The 22,437-nt window shown below is 34.7% G+C and overlaps 4 protein-coding genes across 5 annotated transcripts; 1 reads left to right on the top strand and 3 right to left on the bottom strand.

The window, feature by feature from the left end:
* Positions 1–510: 510 nt before the first annotated feature.
* Positions 511–1,877, bottom strand: LOC133298896 (protein arginine N-methyltransferase 2). Its single transcript, XM_061498283.1, has 3 exons — positions 1,547–1,877; positions 1,072–1,467; positions 511–971 (listed from the first exon to the last, which is right to left on the bottom strand). The coding sequence occupies exons 1-3, from the start codon at positions 1,818–1,820 to the stop codon at positions 658–660; spliced, it is 984 nt and encodes a 327-aa protein (XP_061354267.1). The 5' UTR covers positions 1,821–1,877; the 3' UTR covers positions 511–657.
* Positions 1,878–5,888: 4,011 nt separating this feature from the next.
* LOC133298895 (uncharacterized) lies at positions 5,889–8,904 on the top strand. Its single transcript, XM_061498282.1, has 6 exons — positions 5,889–6,210; positions 6,512–6,626; positions 6,772–7,009; positions 7,110–7,384; positions 7,522–7,705; positions 8,459–8,904. Exons 1-6 carry the CDS (start codon positions 6,134–6,136, stop codon positions 8,482–8,484), a joined length of 915 nt encoding a protein of 304 aa, XP_061354266.1. The 5' UTR covers positions 5,889–6,133; the 3' UTR covers positions 8,485–8,904.
* A 789-nt stretch (positions 8,905–9,693) lies between these two features.
* Positions 9,694–15,150, bottom strand: LOC133298892 (cytochrome b5). The gene is made up of 6 exons (XM_061498279.1): positions 15,017–15,150; positions 14,894–14,938; positions 13,141–13,173; positions 12,650–12,806; positions 10,320–10,365; positions 9,694–10,218 (listed from the first exon to the last, which is right to left on the bottom strand). Exons 1-6 carry the CDS (start codon positions 15,054–15,056, stop codon positions 9,865–9,867), a joined length of 675 nt encoding a protein of 224 aa, XP_061354263.1. The 5' UTR covers positions 15,057–15,150; the 3' UTR covers positions 9,694–9,864.
* Positions 15,151–19,874: 4,724 nt separating this feature from the next.
* Positions 19,875–21,553, bottom strand: LOC133298882 (3-oxo-Delta(4,5)-steroid 5-beta-reductase-like). Of its 2 annotated transcripts, none has more exons than XM_061498266.1 (2): positions 21,301–21,553; positions 19,875–21,210 (listed from the first exon to the last, which is right to left on the bottom strand). In XM_061498266.1, exons 1-2 carry the CDS (start codon positions 21,337–21,339, stop codon positions 20,083–20,085), a joined length of 1,167 nt encoding a protein of 388 aa, XP_061354250.1. In that variant the 5' UTR covers positions 21,340–21,553; the 3' UTR covers positions 19,875–20,082. The 2 variants fall into 2 exon arrangements, with proteins under 2 accessions (XP_061354250.1, XP_061354249.1); XM_061498265.1 differs by having other exon boundaries at positions 19,875–21,213; positions 21,301–21,552.
* Positions 21,554–22,437: the final 884 nt, after the last annotated feature.

The following is a 22,437-nucleotide window of genomic DNA, read 5'->3' as shown; positions in this document are numbered from 1 at the left end:
TCGAGGCCATCACCATAGACTCCCATTTTTTTGCATAAAGACAAATAAAAACAACTTTGAAAAGAAATCTCAGCTAAAAACAATCTCCAAACAATCAATACCACCTATATTGATAAGAAAAAAAGACCCGTCTTTCCATCAGAATCCTAAATAAGAAACGTTACCATGTGAGTAACTACATTTGACTATTTTTAATTGGAAACATTTCCAGTAACAAATCATTTGCTTAGTTGGTTTAAGAAGATGATGACATTTGCATATGAATCCACTGGATTGATTGTTACCCCAACTTCATATTGAAAAGCTTGACAAAGGAAAAAAGAGGAATTAGATTAGGCTCTTTTGAAAGAGAGACAAGCTGACACTTTTAATGCGAAATTCATAGTTTTTCTAATGATTATATTCTAAAATGAAATCCTTCCATATTAATTACAATGCATTTTCTTGAAACATGTTGGTTATAAGCCCATAACTTCTAGATTCAAAGGACAACCAATTTAATCAAAATATCAAATTTCCAAATAAAGCTCAAGATTTCAATTGGACACTAACAGTATTCTTATTCCTTACAATACCATTTACTACGTTACACAAGCAACTAACACATCATGTGCTAGACTCATTTTTTAAGATGTGATCAAAATCAAAAGCTAAACATCACTCAGAGTCCTCTACAGACTGACAGACAGGGAGGTAGTACGTATCAAGCTGCCAATATCTGTGTTTCACACCTTCCCAAACCTGTTCTCCCAAACAATCCTTGACAGGCAATGGAATTAATTGTGTGGAATACCCCAAATTCTCAAGCTCAAGAGATACCAAATGGCAGTAAACAACATGGAAAAATGCATTACCGCCACAAAGGCCATTAAAGAATGAGTAGATTCCACCCGGCTTCAACAGTGCTGGGAGATGTTGGTGGAACTCTCTCAGGTCTTCATAGTACTCCCCGTAAGTGTCGAAGAATATTCCTGAACAAAATTCACCCAAATGCCCCATTATCAATGAGTTAACAAAACATAATTCATATACAATTCACCAGCATTAGAAACAAATAAACAGATAAATTACCATCATATGTTTCAAGCTGAGACAGAACATCTTGCCAGCGGCCAAAAATTAACTTAACATTTTCCTTCTGACCCCAACCTGTGCTAAGCATGCGTTCATAAACCTCTGGATGAGCCTCAACAATGGTGTGTGTGGCAGGTGCATACTGCTGAATGGCTGTGTCCACTAGACCCATTCCAAATCCAATATTGAGTATGTGACCACCTCCTGAACAAACAGCTTTAGCATGAGCCTCCATCAATGGCTTCTCCCAAGCCATCATCACAGCTTTGCTATCAGAGTCCATAAGTTTATCTTCACTAAAAGTAACCCTATCTTCCAAATAATCATGATCGGAATTGGAATTTTTATTTTCTTTCCTTGCAATTGTGCCCAGTATTAATTCAGCTTGAATCCCTAACAAATCCCAATACGAACAATAAGTGAAACTTGGCAGTGTATTAAGACATAAATCATGGTTTGAATTTGCGCGTACCGGTATTGAGGAGGAGCTCGAAGGCCTCATCGTGACCTTCTTGCATAGCAAAGTCACCGGCGGAGAGGTTGGACGGAGAAAGAGCATTCCAGGGAGCGCCTGCGGAGAGGAGGATGTTGATGACGGGTGCATGGCCTTGTTTTGCAGCGTGCATCAGAGGATTAAGGCCTTCGCCGTCGAAATGGGTGACGTCGGCGCCGGACTCTATCAGAGCCCTCACTTTCTCCGTGTCACCGTTCTTGGCCGCCTCGCATAGTTGTTCCACTTCGTTCATGTTTGCTGACTCAAACCCTCCTCTGAAGCTCCATACTCCAAAACGTTAATATTTCTTCCATTTCCCTTTTTCTTTTAATCAAAATACAAATTTATTGTTATAATGTTTACTCGTTTCTTTTAATAATAGTTTTCACATTTTTAATAATTTATCTTTTAATTCATACGATTAAAATATCAGTTTTAACCTTTTTAAAATTTTAATGGGTGGTATGATTCATGTAGTTTACCCTCCTTAAAGTAATAATAAAGAGTAGTATAAACATGGAAGGATGGGGCAAAAAAATTAATTTATTGTTTTTTTAATAAAAAATTACGAATAAGTACTCGTTTTGAAATTAATTACGAAAATATAACAGTTAAATACGCCTCATAGGGGCGTGATCAGTTGAAGAGAGACACGCCCAATGTTGGGCGTGACCTAAGCGTGACTCACGCCCACATGGGGCGTGACCAAGTTGGAGAGAGACACGCCCAATGTTGGGCGTGCTTCACTAGGTGCTGCCACGTGTCACAAAAGTCAATAATTTGACCGTAAAACTTTGGAAGTCCATAACTTTTGACTCGGGTATCCCAATTAGGTAATTTTTTTTTATTTCACATAACTTTTCGAGATCTACGTAATGACACCTAATTTGACCTATTTTGTCTCTCACAAAAAAATTTGAATTTACAACAATGATACCATAATTATTAAAAATGACATGACTTTGTTACCTTTTAATTATTACTAAAAATAATCTAACATTTTTATAATCACGAACAAAAACTTAAAAATCAAAATAAAACGAAAAGCACTCACTTTAACTTTTTAATATAAATTATTTGATATTCTGTCACCGACAGATGTTAACTTTTATTAATTATAAATTTCATAAAATTCTTCATTCAAAATTTCAATATATATCTCAATAACATATATAATTAACCTTATCATAAGTTACCATAATCATAATGATCTTTATTATGAATGTTTCTAATCATAACAGTGGTTTTCTGTCCATTAATTTTTGTTTAAACGTTCTTATGGTTTCATTATTGAAAATTCAATTTTTTTTGTGAGAGACAAAATATGCCAAATGAGGTGTCATTACGTAGATCTCGAAAAGTTATGTGGATTCAAAAATTTTTTTACCTAATTCGGATACCCAAGTCAAAAGTTATGGACTTCCAAAGTTTTACGGTCAAACTGTTGGCTTTTGTGCCACGTGGCAGCACCTGGTGAAACACGCCTAACATTGGGCGTGTCTCTCTCCTCGGTCACGCCCAACATTGGGTGTGTCTCTCTCCAACTCTCCAACCGGTCACGCCCTTATGGAGCGTGTTTAACTGCTATATTTTCGTAATTAATTTTAAAACGACTACTTATTCGTAATTTTTTATTAGAAAAATAATAAATTAATTTTTTTGCCGGAAGGATGGATCGTTTATAAGTTTTTGTTTATAAATCTTTGTAAATTACACTGCATAGTATAACCTAGTGTATTTAGAGGAGTACATAACGTTATTTTTATAACTATAATCCTCTCCAATAATAATATTGGTTATTCGAACTTAATCAGTAATTTTGAGTTTAAATTCTGTCATTTAGTTGGATTAAAAACTTGATAATAAAAGCTTCATTATTCTTGTGGTTCTTACCAATTCAATTGAATTAATAGATTAATTGATTTTTTTAGGGAAATTACAAAAAAAAATGTTTTAATATATAAAGCTTTCTAAATACACATAGAATTAAGATATTAAGGAAAAATGTGTGCCAGAAGAGGTAAAATTGTGTTATTTTAAGTAAGGGTGTTCGCGGGCTGGATTAGATCGATTTTGGAAGCAAAAATCATCTGATCTAATTCCTTTGGTTTGATTATGTAATTATTCTTTCGGTTTGAATTTTTTTCAAATCCGATTCGAACCAATCCAAATTTTTTTCGGTTTGGATTAGATCGATTTTCGGTTTTTTGAAAATCCAAAAATTTATTTCATAATTATTGTGCAAATAACATCTTTTGTATATATTGGCTTTCTGAAATTTTTTGTTGTTGTTAAATACCAAAGTATCAGTGAACGATAATATAATTTTTTTTGGCAAAATGATATATGAAACTCTACACGGATGAAATTTTGTTAACGAGTTGTGACTAGATTTTTTCTTGGGTTTAGTTGATGGGTTAATGGATCTTGGGTTTAGAAATTTTTGGGCTATGATTGAGGAAAGGTCCAAGCAGGTAAAGAAAAATTAATATATTGGATCGATTTGGATTGAATCAATTTTCATCAACCAATTTAAAAATCGATCCAATCCAATTAAAATTTGTGATTTTTTTCAGTTATTTTTAAGTGAGAGAAAGAGATTCATGAAGAAAAAAAGTGAACAAATAAAATAAAAATATAGATCTCACCTTTTTATAAGAATAAAAGGACATAAATATGTCATTTAAAAAGAGGAATAGTTCTCCCAATATATAAATGATGAAATGGACACAGCAAACGATAATCCACCTTAAGAGGGTTGTAAACTTTTTATTTTAAATTTATGGGAAAAATATTTATCCTTTTAAATGACATAATTTATATTTTTTCACTCTCACAAAGAGGTGAGATCTATACTTTTTCATTTTTTATTCACTCTTTCTCTCTCTCTCTCTTCCTTTATCTATCTCTCTCACTTAAAATACACAATTTTACATCCTTTAAAATGATACACATTTTTTCCTAAATTTATATTACTTGAATTAACTTTAAAGGCTTATTAAATTAGCTGGCATTGTTATTGATTTTCATACGAAAAAAATAATAGAAATAAGCCGCTATCAAAGCATCTTCTGGAAAAATATTTTTATTCAGGAAAAACGATTTTTAAATGTTACAAATATATTCGACAGTGGAATACAAGTAGCGACGAATATCGTCTATTTTATGTACGGTTATCCTAAAATAAATATGAAACTTACTAACAAATTTAAATGAACTTAATTCAGATTGATTATTCGTAAAAAAACAATAAATTAAGAAATTTTAGTTTTGAAAATGAAAATTAACAAGAGAAGAACAATGAAAATTTAGAAAAACTTTTTTTTTTTTGGTAAACAGAAAAACTTATTTTTAACTTGACGAGCTGATTGACGCTCGTGGATATGCTCTGGTGCAACTAAAAAAATCAAAGCCACGTCCTCTTTTAAAAAACGTTATGGATTAATTAATCTTAATTTAGAAAAGCTATTTTAAAAAAAATCTAAATAAAAATTATTATTGCTCAAAATTTAGGATAATATAATTATTTATAAATTCTTATAAAATTTACAAGATTTAATGATGGCGAGGCATATAAATATTAATGTATATAATTATATGGATTCTAAAAGTTTTAGCACCGTTTACGGGTAAAATAAAATTATCAGTAATGTTATTATTTGAATCAACTATTTATTTGCATAATTATTTTTTAAATAAATAAAAATAATAATTTCAAACAAACAACCGCTGAAAATATTTGACCTTTCTAATAATAAGATAAGTTATTTTACTTATTATTTTTTCTATTTATTTTTGCTTACTACCTTTCAATATCATTAGATCAAAATCTTAAGAAGAGAAAAAATAAATATTACTTAAGATTCTAATCTAATAGTGTTTTAAAGTGATAGACAAAAATAAACAAAAAAAGTAATAGATAAAATAACCTATCCTCTAATAATTATCATATCTATTTATCAGACATCAACCACAAAAAATTTAAAAAAATCTTACCTTTTAATGATTACCCCTTCTCCCATCTTCACTTTCTCGCTACTTATCTATTTTTATTTCAAATCGGATATAGATTTCCTACAAACAACCATTTTTATTTACGAAAATACATACCTCATGTTCTAGAAAAATATTTAAGTCATGTTATAGATATAGTTAATGTGAATTCACATTAATTATATCTATAACATGACCTAAACATTTTTCTAGACATATGTATTTCCTTTTAAATAGAATATATATATTTTTTTCTTTTGTTCATGCGACATGTAGTGAGGGTATTAGAAAAAACGACGCCGTGGAGACTGCCATGGATATCATTAGACATGTGGTATATTCATAGTTTTCCCATGGAGAAATTTTCGTTGAGTGCAGCCAAAAATAATTTGGGGAGAATCGCATGGAATAAGAATCCGTTGTACATCTCTCTCTGTAATTTCGTTTCGCACCTCTCGTGCAACTAATCCGATCCGTAATTTCATTGACGAGCTTCCTGGGGAAGCCAAATTCATCATTATTGTCACTTCTTTCTTTCTTTTTATTTAATATTCTGATTATTATTCAATACTGATGGCATCGAGTTTTGATCGATGGGAAAAAGATCCTTTCTTTGGCGCCGCCGAAGAAGTTCAGGAATCTGCAGACAGGTACCTATTATTATAAACATCGTTCCATTCTTCCAATTAGGTTTTCTTCTTCTATTTGTTTTTCGTCGTATGGTTTTATTTAATCTTTAATTTGCTTTTTTTTTCCCCCCTAATTAATTCCATTGCTGAGGAAACAGATGCGCATGCCAAATTCTACCCCTTTATTTATTTAATTTTTGTTTTCATTTGAACTCAGAGATTCAAAAGCTTAGTATTTTTAAGTTCGTTTGTTTGCACAATCCTAAAACCTGCATTGCTCCAATTATATTGCTATTGATTTGCTATCATTGTCTTTTCAAAGGATGGAATCTACGTATAGGACATTGATTCACGCAAAGAAAGATGCATCCAGCCCGTGGAACTGTGATGAAATCCGTCGAGATTTACATACTTCCCTTGGCACTACTAAATGGCAGGTAATCTCTCTTAGTAGAATTTGCTTACCACCATTACGATTCACAACAGATGCATGCATGAATTATGCTCCCTTCTAGTAAATATGATTTGACTTGTTGTATAATTATAATGAGCATGTGGTTGCGTTCGGGGTGGGAAATGCAGTTAGACGAATTTGTACGGGCGGTCAGGTCAAGTTATAGCAAAAGCTCAAGTGAGGATGCAAGAAATAGGCACCAAGAGTTCATTGTTGCCATTGGTGACAAGATTACAAAAGTTGAGCAATTGTTACAAGAATCTGTTCATTCAGATAGCAAGGCATCTCTGCCTTGGGTGCGTTTGGATGAAGGCGAACGAAATGAGCTTGCAATGTTTCTTTCAGGATTGCCAGCTGCTGCTGGAGGTAAGAATCCCATTAAATGTATAATTAAGTGCTAAAGATTCATTCAGCAATTGTCCGAGCAATTTACATGTTTCATCTGGGTGGTGTTCCTCGGAAGCAGCAGAGGAGAAATCACATGGGCACCGCAGGGCGGCTAGTGCTGATGCTGATATTAGTTCTTGGCAAATTGCTGTTTCTGATGATGTGCAACAATCGAGTTCCTCCAATGATTCTTCTGGTCAAATGCATAAGGTAGCCAGTCTCTCTGGATTTCTCAGTTCCATGGGATCCGTCTCTAAGTTGAAGTGGCCTAAGAATGGTTATAGAAAGCTGAAAGTTGTGAATCATCATCAAGAAACTGATAACACACTACTACCGTCAACTGCATTGAATGGGGTGTGTTCTTAGTCTGCTTTTATCCCCCCCCCCCCCCCCCCCCCCCCCCCCCCCCCCCCTTTTAATGGAGACTTGCTTGAGCTTTTTTAATGCATTTTGCTGAATGACTAATACTTCATTTTTTTCAACCAAAAAAGGGCATCAATGCATTCCATGAACGAAGTAAGAGTTGCCTTGCTAGTTGTGATGAATGTTATGATAAGGAACTCCATGGGTGGTATGGGGCTATCCAAAGACAGCTTCAAAGATCTCAATACCAAATGCAATACAATCGGCATGTTCAAATAACTGTCTGGATTGTTATGCTCCTTTGCATGATTGGTAAGCTCTGGATTTTTGTTTGTGATTGTGTGTCTACCGAAACATGCTCTCCAATTTCTAAGCCTTAGGAACTGCTTCGTACAACTTTGAAAGTGGTGGAATTTCACCTTCTTTCTCTAATTTTGTGTTTTATTTCAATAATTCGTGTGGCCTTGTTGATAATGCTATCCATTTACCCTCCACCCGCACTCTCGGGTCATGAAACCCTTTTTTTGTCCTTTTTTTTGGGTTCCTTTTGTTGGTGAAAGCTACTTCTTGGTGCTCTACATGCTTTTACATGATTTTGTTGTTTGTGCTTTCTTTTTGTGTTCATGATTTTGTTGTTAGTTATATATTTCAGAATAGACATGAGGCTATTTTGAATTTATAGAACTTCATTATGCAATATGCTTTTTGTTGTGGGAAACTTCCAAATATCATGTAAGAATGATCAGGAAAGTGAATGTGAAGTGGGGAGATTTTGTAATGTTTGCCCCGTTTAAAGTTTTACTAAGAAATTTATAGTTGGCTGTTTTTACCTACCAAGGGGTGTTCCGTGAGCATCCTTACGCTTATATCTTGGTCTATATTTGGTAACTATTTAATGTTTTGTCCCCACGCCTCACAGGCCGAAGGAAGACTGAGAAGCTATGTCAATTCTAAATGCTATGTGCAATTGTTGCTCATATGGGTGTTTCTGTTCAATTATTATTTCTTTTTTCCTCCCTTTCTTGCAACAGTATAAGTTGGTTTACAAGTTTCATTTCTCTGCAGTTTTAATGACTTTTTGCGCAATGTAGAAAGGAAGATTTAGATACATTCTCTGTCAGTTTTGAGTTGGCGGCAGCATGGGGGACGCATAAACAATCTTTTAATATAAGTTCATACAATCTATGTTGTCGCTTAAGCAAGCGAGAGTTTTTTTTCTGGTTCTCGCTGGCGTACAAGGTGTCAACATAACATTTCACGAAGTTTGAGATTACTATTTAGAGTCTTCCATAATCCATACCAGTGGCACTTCCTTCTTCCGTTTTGGCTATTTATTTTTCGTTTTTGCCCCTCCCATTGCAAAATGGTCTCGTGAAGAGGGTTCTCTGTTGTACTATATGACTAGATGTACATGACAAAGTGAATCGAGTTATTAAATGTTGTGATGTATATTATGATGCGAGAACGGTGTTATGTACCAAAGATTTTTAGCCTTGTAAAATTTAGGGACGATATGCTATCTTCGTTCATGTCAATTAAAAAACATCCATGGAAGTAAAACCGAGCTGGGCACGTATGTAAATAACTATTCTTATGGAACGCCCTCCATTTTTAGGGATAAATCATTAAAGGCTGTAGATTAACTACTTGCTATGCCAAAATCTAGAGCTAAGAAAAAATAAGAGGTTTTTAGTATGTCCTAAAACATGAAGCATATATTAATATTGCCTTCTCCAAAATATTTGGAGGGTTCAAACTCAAAGCCTGTATTAGTCAATGAGATTATTATTAATTAATTTTATTCTATTAAACTGTTATTTTAGTTATTTGATGACACATTCAGTTTTACTAGTTTTCTTTTTAGTTTCAGAGTATTTTGTTTTGAAATTTCATACTTTAAAGATGTCTTTACTTTTATTGCGGTATATTTTTAGGTTTTTATTTAAATATAGTATTACATTTAAAATAAGTTTTAAATAAATAGTACGTCTTGATATTTGGACTGGAAATGAATGAGAATGCGCTTTATCATTACTTTGAAGGTCAGAGTGTGTATATGTACATGCTACTAAATTTTCAGTACTACATTATTATGCAATTCTTACTAAAATTGAAAGGTAGAATATGTTTACAAATTTTCTATACAAGGTACTAGTTTATGTTAAATAAGACAAAAATAGTATGAAATAATTAGATTAGCTGCTATAAAAGCTATTACTTTTTCAGACAGACATTTGGATTGTGTGTTCTTTCCAAATCAAATCAAATCAAATAAAATGAATTCTGTAATAAGATGATAAAAGTAACTGAATCGAATTACTTTTATTTTCAAAGAGTTCCAAACACAAAAAGGTTTCCCCGTTGAACCCATATTTTATGAACCTAGCGAAAGAAAGATATCAACTCTCAATTAAAAGCGAATATAAGCAGTACAATCACATTCAGAAAGAGACTTTCAATAAGATGATGATCTAGTAAGTAATAGGGTCTGCTCTGGTGAGGCATCGGTAACCAAAATAGAGAGTGGCAACAAGAATTGGAACAAAGAACTCGTAAAATGCCACAGAGTTGGACATGGCATCTTCTTTGACCACGAAAGCACTCATCTCTTGGCTCTTAGATTCCTTGTCCGTAACATCCTTTAAGTCAACCTCTTGAATTGCGGCACCTTGGAGGACACCTACTTGGTATTTGAGGAGCAAGTTTTGAGCACCACTACTGTGTCCAATAGCATCAAACTCCTTCGTTGCATCTTTCCCAGCAAACTCTAGCAGCACCTCTTCCCCTCCAGGGTGTTCCTCCAAGAACTTTGTGACATCCACCACCTACAAAAATTCAAATAATAGTCATGACCCTCTTAAAATCATGCCTTTGGGTGCGTGTTTTATTTATTACAAATTAGTGAGACACCGAAAGAAGGACCTACTCTGCCATTGATCACAAGCCAACAGTCTTTCTTGGATTTGTGTTGGGCAGCCTGTGAGAGAGTGAAAACCCTTCGTTCTGCCATGGTTCCAAATGAGACTTTTGAGTGCAGTTCCTATAACAACAAACTTTCTAGTTTGTAACAATTTAGCTGGGTACACAAATTTATAGAATGTTGAAAGGTAAGTTGCACATACCCGTTACTCCTACCACGTTTTTTTCTTCGTCCGAAGGTCATCAACTACCCCTCCACCACGTGGATAGGAAGAAACGGGTGTAGCTTATAATTATTCCAAAGATATATCATCGTCATCAAGAAGATATATAAAGAACTACATTTAATTATTACAATTGCGTTTGATTTTAGTTGTATATTTTAATATACAATTAATATTGAGTTTAATTTTAATATATAACATAAAGTCATTTTATTATCACTTAAAAAGTGAACATTTTTACGTCATTAAAAAAATGTTAGTTTTAAAGTAAATAATATGATAGTCAAACTTTTCTAATGGTTTTATAAGACGTGATTAAATAATAATGTAAAAAATGTTATTTTAACAACAATATGAAAATTAAATCTATTATTATTTAACTATGAAACAATTATTATTACAATTTTTTTCATCCAAAATGATTCTAATTTTTGCATTATAAGAGTTCAAGGGAGAAATACAACTCTAATTTTGAGCTTACGCAATTAGATTTTACTGGTAGCCTCTTCTTTAGCATGGGTTTTTTTTTATTTTATTTTATTTTATCATTTTCATTGTCATACTTTATAAGCTTGACTGGAAACGAAAATATTTCAAATATAAAAAACTTTTAAGAGGTCCGTTCACGTTAGAATGGAAAAAAGGACTAGTTAAACATAACCCACAACTCTTATCCATTTATAGAAAGGGCGAAATAGATGGGAGTAAAACCCAAAAAAATGAGAAAAAAGAATCTTATGGCCTGTCATTTAACTAGTATCAATTTCTTTTTGACACGACACCAAACCAGATACTCAATTACGAAAGCGTTGATCAGTAGCTAAAGCTTACTAGATACGAAAACCCTGTCATACTTCTAAGTGAGACCAATACTCCATTGTGACATGACATATAAAAAATAATTTACGTGTGCAAATTCTTACTTATATTTAGGGTGTTTGATGGCTTTCATCTAACCCGTGAATATGGGACTTTTTATTCAATGTAACTCATAAAATACATACTAGGTTGAGTTTATAGCTTAAATTGTGTTGAAAAATATCCCACCTCGCAAGATATAAGTCAAATTGGGCTGAACTTATTATTACTATTATAAAAAGTTGTTCAGTCACAATTATTTTAAAAACTTTATGATTTTAAATTGAAACATATCATTTTATTTGTCAATAACAGGATTTTTTATTTTAATTTTCGTTTAATGTAACTTAAAAAGAACTAAGATTTAAAAAGTTGAATATGTCATCAAGTATTTTATAATAATTTGAAAAAGTAATTTAGGATGAGATTATAATGGATCCCTTAAATGGCAATAAGAGGTTGGAAAAAGTGAATGATTATCTCACTCCTAATTATATTTGTAAAAAGTATAATAAAATTATTTATATTTCTTTCCCTAACAACACAAATTCGAGAAAAAAGTTAATTGATGACAATATCAAAGCCTTAATAACCAAATATTTGATCCTTGTAATTCTTCTTATGAATAAAATGAATTTTTAACACAGGTAAATCTGTGTGCTGTCCATGCTATAATTCTGGCTAAGGGAGAACTATAATAAAGGTATTGATATTCTTTAGTCCAATAACCTAAACTTTCAAAATAATTAAATTTTGACTATATCTAATTTGACTAATGAATAATTTTTTTCCACAAATAATTAATTCATTATGTAGAATATTGTAAGTAAAGAAGCAGTTAATTCAATCTCATAATCAATCAGTAAAAAATATATCCTACTAGAAAACAAAAACAGACAAAATAACAATGATTGAGAAGTTAGAAGCCCATAACCTGACACTGAAATCAAACAGATCAGATAACAATATTCAAAGATAATTATTTATATATCATTCATTTCATAAACTGCTACTAACAGGTAAGATTATCCAGGAAATGCGAGCTGTAACTGGCACTGCAGTGCAATAGTTTGAAAGGACAATAAACGGAAACTCAAGCACTATTTTATCTCCACAGGCTTCTTGTTATTACAAAGGTTATATATGTCCAAGGTGCAAGCAACCATGCAGATCACAAGGTCGACCTGCAATAGGTAGCATTCTGCACTAAGTTGAAGATGCACACCTGTTATGGAGCAGACGCTACGATGAACCTCTTAGTTCTGGGCTGGGTTTAGAGATCTCTGTACTGTTACCTTTCTCTTTATTATCAAATTCCACTCCTTGAAATGTGATCCGTGATGACCGATACTTACTACCAAAAGCAGTCCCAAAACCCCAACCAAGTCCTACTCCAACGCCACAGCCTCCACCTTCAAAATACAATCCAACATACCCAATTGAATATGAAAATACAATTCATAATATTTAATTCATTAAAAAAAGGTTCAAATAAAAATTGGTTCTCTGGCCAATGGATATCGTTATCATATCTGACTAACCAAAACAGAAGAATAAATATTAGAAACCGTGTAGCTGCGAAGTCATATACTACCTTTGATGAAGAGATATTGGGTTTAACCCGTAGGAATGTTTTAGAAGAGAAAGGCTACCCACATCATATAGCATGCCAAAGGCCGAAGCCATTAAATACTGAAGATCAAAACTAAGAAACAGAGAAGGAAGCAAGATTCATGAGTAATATACCTACACCAAGACCCAAAAAGTTCAATGGCATACCTGTGAAACAGACAAGGATAACAGATAAGTTAACTGTAGCGTAAAAGAAAGTCAGGGGGGAAAAGCTGACTGGGCCTTAAGCAGTTGCTGAGATAAAATTGACAAAAATTACAACAAAAGACTCAGATCAAGCCTCAATTTGGAGGAGCATAGAGCAGCAAAAACTGAAAGATCTCACTACTCACTACACATTTCTTCATTCAGATAATTTAACTTTTGCATCATTTTTCACAGGATAAAACAAAAAGAATGGAGATTTAGCCATCAATTTGCCACGTTTGTAAAAGGAAGAATCCAGAGTGCAATAGTTAGATGCTGTATTTTTTACTTGGATTATGATACACAGAAAGAACATAATGCAGGGAAGACCAACTACATAGCAATTCTTCTCATATATGCAGGGACGAGAAAATAAAACAAGCAAACATAGTAGATTGCCATGTAGTCACTTCAAAGTAAAAGATATCAATAGCAAGTGTCCTTATTGTCCACCTCATGAGTCATGACTGCTTTTCCTGATAGCCTAAAGAAAGTCAACAGACTTTCTTATATCAGATTCACTCTACAAAATCCATAAAAGAAATCAATCTTTTGAAATTACTAAGCTGTAATACCATAAATGACAATCTCCATACTTAAAATTAGAGTATTAAACAAGTTGAACCTAAGAAATTAACCGAGTTTGACTATTTTTCTTCTGAGAAGCCATTTTGGCTGTAACCTGATTTATAGTGAGAAGCAAGAAATAAATATGACGGACCTAGAAAGTAGGAGTAGGGTATCTTCTTACTAAATCACGCATTCCAGCTCTCACGTATTGACTCCAAATTAAATACAAAATTTTCAGACATCACTTCCTATCCATCAATAACATATGGAAGTGAAAATAAATTTCCAGTGTACCAAGTGAGTGAAGTGACCTTGAGAAATGAATGTAGTTAGTTTATCACTTATATGGTTAATATAGCTAGAGGCTAAAAGTCCACTCACCGCACGCAGATAACAAAAAAGGAAGAGAGACGGGGCTGGAGATGAATCTGAGAATGATACTTTTATGGAAAACTTGACTAAGAAAAGAAACTATAATAGACGGAATTTGAGTAAGAGAAACAGAATAAGAGCGTGCTTGGTTGAGCTAAAAATATACAGGTGAAAATTTTAGAATGAAAATTAATTAACACATAATGAGTACCACAGAAGTGTGGGATGGTAGAAATTGGAATGCAATCCTTTTTCATTCCACGCCACCATATTTGTTCCATAACCAATAAATAATCCTATAGTATGAAAGTGAGCTAAACTAAAAGTACTTGTCCATCCATTGAAACCTTTCCATCTCACTTGATTTTCCCTCTCCTCTCTATTTTCCAGATTAAATAGTTACCAAATACCAATATACAATCAGTTATAAAAGCATATATAACGAATTCGCCTAGAGCGACAACATTAATATTAGAATAAAATAATTAAAAAGGAGACTGGAAAACTACTTCTGAATTATCTGCACGGTCATAAGAACTTGGATAAAAAAATGATTCCAGCAACTCAAAAAGATTGCTAATAAATAATTTCAACATCAACCAGCCCAGTATACAGATTGCGGCCTTAGGGCGCTTGAAAACAATTTCAAAAGGTAGCAAAATGTCTAAAATGAACCGATTAAAAGAAGTTCGAAATGAAAGAGAAGCAAAGAAAATAAATGCAGCATGAGACAACAAACCTCCGAAGCCCCATCCTACCCCGAAACCGCAACCTACACCGAAACCTGAAAAACAAATATCAGCGTGAGATAAAAATCTGACATTTCGAATATGCAGAAATCGTGGCACCCAAATCAGCATACCAAATCCGACGCCGGCTCCGTTGAAGTTTGTGATGACCATATCTTTGTGTCTGGCTATGCAGAGTAAAGCCAGAGAAGCGACCGAAAGAAATCACAGCAAAATATACAACACTAAATAATAGTAATTAACTAGTAAAGGGTATTTACCCAAAATAAATAAATAATAATAACTAGTAAAGGGTAGAAACTAGAAAGTGAAAGGCCATATGGACTCTGAAACTCATATTGGACCTGGACCCGAGAACCAAGTGCACTCTTTACAATTACTTCGGACGCCTAACTCAAAAGTATGACTGAAAAAATTAGATAGGCTGTTATCAAAAAAAAAAAAAATTAGATAGGCTATTCCAAACTTTTTGTATCTTTGTATATTTTATACTCGGATTATATTACCTATCAATTTTAGAGTAAATGCTTTTTTTAGTCCCTGACAATATACACAAAGTCCTTTTCAGTCCTTAGCAATAAAAAAAAGGATAAATTGGTTCCTGAAATAACAAAAAAGAGGCCACGTTCATCCTTCGGTTAACTCCCACTTAACGGCCCAACTAACGGTGCACAGTTGGCACGTTAGTTTGCTGACGCGGCTTGGATGTGGGACACTGTGAAAAACGAGACGACAACGTTTTGGTCCCTGTCAAAACCATGAGGGCCATTTTGGTCCCTGTCAAAATGCACGAGGACGTTTTTAGTCCTTGACAAAAAGCACGGGGCCCTTATTGGTCCCTAACCAGAGAAAAATAGGCACATGACTTCATTGCTTTTCTATTCAGTCCAATTTTGCAAAACAGAAGTGCATTACATCAGAAACAGGAGTGCAATCCATTTGTTCATCACAAAGTAATTAAACTAAATTTCATCACAAAGTAAAATACTCCTTCTTGGCATTTTATTTCAATGAAGTTTGTGTTTCTAACTGAAGTTTCGACCTTATTAACGATTATTCATTTCTTTTTCAATGCTAATTAAGCTTCCCACTTTGTTAAAAGGGATTCTTGGCTCTTGCAAACAGCTTTTACGATCCCTAGAATACTATGAACTGCTTTAATTCTCTTAGTCTGTATAAGACATAGCGTTATGCGATTTACGAACAATATCTTCAGTAGTGTAGCATTACAATTATACTATTTATTTTTCGATAAAAGATAATTGCATGATTGTTGATATTTAAATACAGAGAAAAATCAGAGAAGAAGTCAGGTAAATGATTGTTAATAATTGCAATGCATGGCAGTTGACTGGACTGCAGCAGTTGGTAGTTCTCAGCCACATGAAGACAACTTGAGAGGAAGCAGCTCACCTCCATCAAATCCACAACAGGCAAATGAGTTGTTGAGTAATGAAACAATGAATGCGGCAACCAGTGGCACACGAAGCAGATTATTGGCCTTCATGAGCACACCTGTTTTAGGCCACCAAGGACTACCTCAAGAAAATGACCTGCTGCTGTATATGACCTGGGAGTAGTGCATGAGCCAACTGAGAAGGGTTTATTATTATGTGACTGACTTTTTTTGAAATTTCTGGCCACTATGTATTTGGAGGCCTTATTATGTCAATATTTTTTTTTGTAAATTCTGGCCATATTGTATTAGAGGCCTTTCTTTTAATTCCTGGCAGTTGGCTTTATTTTGTAATGCACTACTGTACATCCATGTCTTCAAATATAATGATACTCAAATCATGTTCCAGCTATTATGTTTCACAGGGTTGATGAATGTTTAAGTTTACCATTTTTGATGTTTTTTAACTAATATACGTAGTTGTAGTTCTTGTACATCCATGTCTTCTAGTTTAACAAATTGGACTGCATACAAATCCAATTGAATGTCATGTTCCTGTTTTGCAAAATTGGAAGTTTCTGATGTAATGCACTTCTGTTTTGCAAAATTGGACTGCATAGAAAAGCAATGAAGTCATGTGCCTATTTTTCTCTGGTTAGGGACCAATAAGGGCCCCGTGCTTTTTGTCAGGGACTAAAAACGTCCTCGTGCATTTTGACAGGGACCAAAATGGCCCTCGTGGTTTTGGAACCATGTCTATGAAGGTTCAAGAATGATGGTGGGAAATGGCAAGGGAACATCCTTTTGGTTTGACAAATGGCTATCAATTGACCCTCTTATAAATCTTAAAGTGCTGGATATTCCCATAGAAATGCAGGAGGTGGTCTTGGCTGATATGGTTGATGTTAATGGAGATTGGAAATGGCAAGATTTTAGCTATCTGATTACTCAGGAAGCTCTAAACCTCATTGCTGGAATCTGTCCTCCGAATCCAGAAGAGGATGATGACAGAATTATTTGGGATTTATCCCAAGATAGGTGTTTTTCTATAAAGTCTGCTTTTAATATGCTATGTGAGGGGGAGCCTAATAACCTTCAAGTTCAGTGGAATGTTGTGTGGGAGTGGGATGGACCTCTTCGAGCAAAAACTTTTCTTTGGCTTTTACTTGGGGAGAATCTCCTAACAAACCTAAGAGTCCAAAGACATATGGCAGTGTCGAGTATGTGTCCAAGATGCCTAAGTGTGACTGAGGATTGCCTGCATGTGATGAGGGACTGCACCTGGTCAGAAAGGACTTGGAGATTACTGATTAGTCCAGCAAAGTGGCATGAATTTAACTCCTTCCCACTTCAAGCATGTATATATGATAATCTGGATCCAAAAAAATGCATGGTAAGAGGTTTATATGGAAATATTCTTTTTGGTATAATTTGTTGGTTTATCTGGAAAGATAGAAATAAGTTTATCTTTGAAGGAGAGATTCCAAGCGAAGGGAACACAACTAGACTGGCCTATACTTACTTAGCAAATTTCTTGGATGCTAAAAACTTATATGGCAGAGCTGGGCTGCAGCAGAAGATGAGAAAGGAGATTCTTGTGCAATGGAAGACACCACCCTTAGGTTGGATAAAAGTAAACACTGATGGTTCATCTAAGGATGGGCAGCTGCAAGGAGGATGAGGGGGTATCATAAAAGATGAGGCTGGTCGATGGCTGAAGGGGTTTGCTAAGAACCTAGGAGCATGTAGTGCAGTTAAAGCTGAATTATGGGGAATTCTGTGTGGCCTTCAAATGGCTTGGGAGCTTGGGTATAGGAAAGTCATCATGGAAGGAGATCCCTGATTGCAGTGGGAATAATTGAGAAGGGAGTTACTGCAAATCACCCTCTAGCTGGGTTAATCAACAAAATCAAGCGGATTAGGAATTGGGAATGGCAATTGGAATTTTCCCACATATATAGAGAGAGGGAAATGGGGTAGCTGATTGGCTTGCCAATTATGCCAATTCATTAGGATGGGGTATTGCTTACTTAGACTATCCTCCTGAAGGATGTACTGATGCAGTAGGGAGAGACTTTAGAGGTGTAGCCTGGCCCAAAATGGTCAAGGATATGTTGTTTGTTTTTTAATTCCTTTGATATTCAAAAAAAAAAAAAAGAATTAGCATTAGTCTATTTTACATTTTAGAGGAATCATGCATCGACTTTTTTTCCTAAGGGATTAAATTGGGCCTTGTAATATTTGTTGAAGTCCCAAAAAATACTTTACTCCAGCGATATTTGTTGAAAATCTAAAAATATTTTACTCTATTTTCTTTTTATCTTTATTACTATTTTTGTACCATTGGAGAGGGTATGTGAATCATTGGCTTTCCAAAGACATTGGATCTTACTACTTTTTCTTTGTTTCTCTTTTCAAATAGGGATTACCGGTGTGTTTAGAAACCTTTAATTTAGATATTATCTAAGGGTACAAAAATAATAATAAAACTAAAAAGAATAAATTAGTAGGCAAATAAATTTTCATCTTTTCAGCTTTATGCAGCTGTATTTATACAAGTGAGAACCATGTCAATTAAAATTTTGTAGTGTAAGTTTACGTTCCTTTCTCACATTTTATCAAACAAATTGAATACAATATTATTTTCGACAGTCCTGGAGGAGAAGGACAGAAACTCGTGACTACGAATTATCAAACTTGACAAGATCCTAATTTTTTGCGACATCAGTGCTACTACATACATGTCTGTCAATCCAGTTTTACATAGCGGTAGGAGAAAATGACCATATGTATCTGTTTGATTTGTGAATAAGATTTTTCATATGACATGTCATTTCCAACTTGCAGTTGCAGAAAGATTAACCAAAGCAGTGAAACACTCTCAAGACATCGTCACCTGCATCTTCGATCCAAGATTGATGTTCTCGTGGAATCCATTCTTGCTGGGGCGTTAAAGGACAATTCCAGGCCAGATGTATCTCAATCCACTCTCAATGATTCTAGGAACTAACTAGAAACATTATTCTCTCATATTCAAATGTATTATCTCTTACTATTCCATGTATCAGCAAATACATACAATATATTTGTACATCTCAAAACAATGTTTTTAAATGAATGCTATCATTTTCCAGAGCACCCTTGGTACGTGCAATCATAATGATGATCAAATGCGAAGTTACCGAACATAAATTATCCAACAAACAACTGTGCAAAGCAACTATATTACAAATAAATAATTGACTCTACATTCATCAGAGCTTTCTCAATGAGCCACTACAGAAAAGTTTTCAGGTTTCATTTCGCGATAATTCTCAATGGATTTCCAAGAGATAAGAGATTGTGCAGGACTTTCATTTTGAAGGTAGTTATTTCATGAAAAGGCCAGTCGTCCAATTCACTTGTTTTAGACAAGGAGCGAATCAACTAAATAGCAATGCCTTTTATAATCAGAAGATAAATGGAACGAAGTTGTCACACAAAATATTGTAGCCTTTTAATTCTCATGCCATTTAAGTTTTGTTTCCCCTTTTGAAGATACTAGAACTAAATAGATGCGTGCGGCAACAAATTCATTTACAAACACATAAATTCATCTCCCAATACAGCATCATTACAACACAGAAACAGAACACACAACATAAACCTGGATACACAATATCCTTCTTTAAACAACTATTTCCCTCGAGTTTTATTATTCCAAATAAATTAGAAAAAAAGAAATTCAAAGCAGAAGCAGAGTAGCATATCCACTGACCAGGACCAGGAATATCAAGATTCAATTCAAGGCACAATCTTGTAAGCTCTGGTCTTATCTATCCAAGCTACGAAGGAATTCTTGGAGTTCCTGAATCCCAAAAATCCATGCTCTTTGGCCTTGTTCATGCTATCTAAAAGGCCCCCAACTCCCAATATAAGATCTGCAAACCACCACTCAGCAACCTCTTCAAGCTTAGTAGGATGAAGCTGATTCTCCCTCACAATCTCATCCCACACAGGACCCTTGTCCTTCATCATCTCCGACAACCTCAAATGAGAATCCTCCTCAAACCCATAATCATCAATCCCAAACTGTTCGGCCAACACTTTCCACAGATGCTTCCACTTGAAAACATCTCCGTTGCTACAGTTAAAGGATTCGTTTTTAGCATAAGGATCCACAGCAGCCCAAATGTGCTGCTCCGCAATCAAATCCGCATCGGAAGCCGCATAAAAAGATTCCCACGCTTCTTTGGTGCCGGGAAATCTCAAGGGAAGCCCCTCGTGCTTGCAAATGGCGGCGTAAACGCAAAGCGTTCCGATGAGGTTCATCAAACTGTAAGGGGAAAAGCCAAAGATGGTTTGAGGTCTATGAACGGACCATGTCAAACCCTCCTTTTTTTCAGTCTCTTCGAACAATATATCCTCCTGTGTGAAATAGAAATTGGGTGCGTCCAAGCGCGGCAGATCCTCCGTGAACGGCGGTTCGTGGAACTTGATCTTGCCGAGCAGCTCGAAGGGTCCTAGGTAGTGCTTTGTACCTGTCTGGAGGGACACGTGGCGGAGATTGGGAGCGTTTGGGATGAGAGCGCGTAGGACGTTCCTGAGCATAGCACCGTTAACCTCGCAATTCTCGACCTCGGTGGGTCGATTGGTCCACGACACGTAGAAGATGTGAGTGACATCGGTCAATACGGAGAGCTTGGCTTGGGCGTCGTTGGGATCGGAGATATCGCACTGGATGTATTCGATGGGGTTGTCGGCGTTCCAGTCGGGACGGGGCCGCCGTGCGACGCCGTAGACCTTCCATGGTCCACCGGGCGTGTCGACGAGAGGCAGAATCTCAGCTAGGCTGTTGCCGACGATGCCGGTCACGCCGACCACGAGTGCCACGCTCTGGAAGCTTCGCGGCGCTTCATCTTCGTCGAATTTCTTCTGCAGAAGACAAAAAGAAAATCATGAAAAGAAAGAAAAGAAGAAAAGGGAAATGGAGATGGAACAGAGAAAGTTAGTTGGGGTTGCCTTGGCAGCGCCAATAGCTCCAGCCCACCACCAGCTCATTTTTGAAATTGAGTGAGTGAGTAGTTGGGATAGGCCACAGAAAGAGGAAGAATGGCAACTAACTAAAGGGTTTTGAGCTGACAGTGAGAGTGAACCGCTAGTCTATGTTTCAATAATTCGATTTAGCGGATGCCAATTTTGCTTCTTCGACCTACAGATTTGCATAGATAAAAAGATGGTGGTCGCTCCTTTTTTTCCGAGATATATATTCTGTTAAGAACTGACGTGATAACACGTGATGAGAAAAAATATATATATAAAATTATAACAAGGACCATTATTTATTGAGGAGGGCGAAGTTAATTAATATTACTTTTATTTTTTATAATTTGATATTATTATATTTACAAATAATATGATAATATCTAAAATAATTTTATAAATGTCAGCCATCAAAAGACCTGTGGGACCCAATCTCCCGTTGGCCTGTACTGTACTTATCTGAATGTTTGGTAGATGATCAAATTTTCATTTTTGGAAAATAAATAAATCATTCAGATGTCATGTAATTTTAGAAATGCCACGTCACAAAACCTCCTGACAAATATATTCGGTGGCGGAGACAGTTCAAAAATTTAGGTGATGTCAAAATTTTTGCCATATCAAATTATCAAAATATTTATTATAATTACACAAATTTATCAGAAAACAAATTCACTATAAATTCTAGCATAGCCCAAAATTTTAGGTGGTGCCAAAAAATTTGACATATCAAATTATTAAAATATTTATCATAATAAAACAAATTTATAGGAAAAAAATGTACTATTAATTCTAACATAGTTATCTAAATTATGTATTAAATAGTATCACATAACATTGAAAATTTAAATGAACAATCGCCAACAACTATATATCAAAGTAAACAAATTTAGATGGTTTATTGTTACTTTGTATTGGGTATTTGATTTTCTAGTTAGGTGATGCCAAATTATAATTTTTAACTTTGATTAATTATAATTAATTATATATTATATATAATAAGTAAAAAAAATTAAAACAAGCAAGTGCCAAGGCAATGTGACTACGCCACTAAATACAGTGGTCTTCCTTGAGAGAACTTTCGGTCCTAGACGAGCACATGTCTTCTATTAAAAA

This window comes from Gastrolobium bilobum, unplaced genomic scaffold (genome assembly GCF_033153095.1).
Source record: "Gastrolobium bilobum isolate Gb01-03AN ecotype WA unplaced genomic scaffold, APGP_CSIRO_Gbil_v1 utg46590, whole genome shotgun sequence".
Taxonomy (NCBI): domain Eukaryota; kingdom Viridiplantae; phylum Streptophyta; class Magnoliopsida; order Fabales; family Fabaceae; genus Gastrolobium; species Gastrolobium bilobum.
Note: the sequence above shows the minus strand (reverse complement) of the source record. Positions and strands in the feature narration are given on the sequence as shown.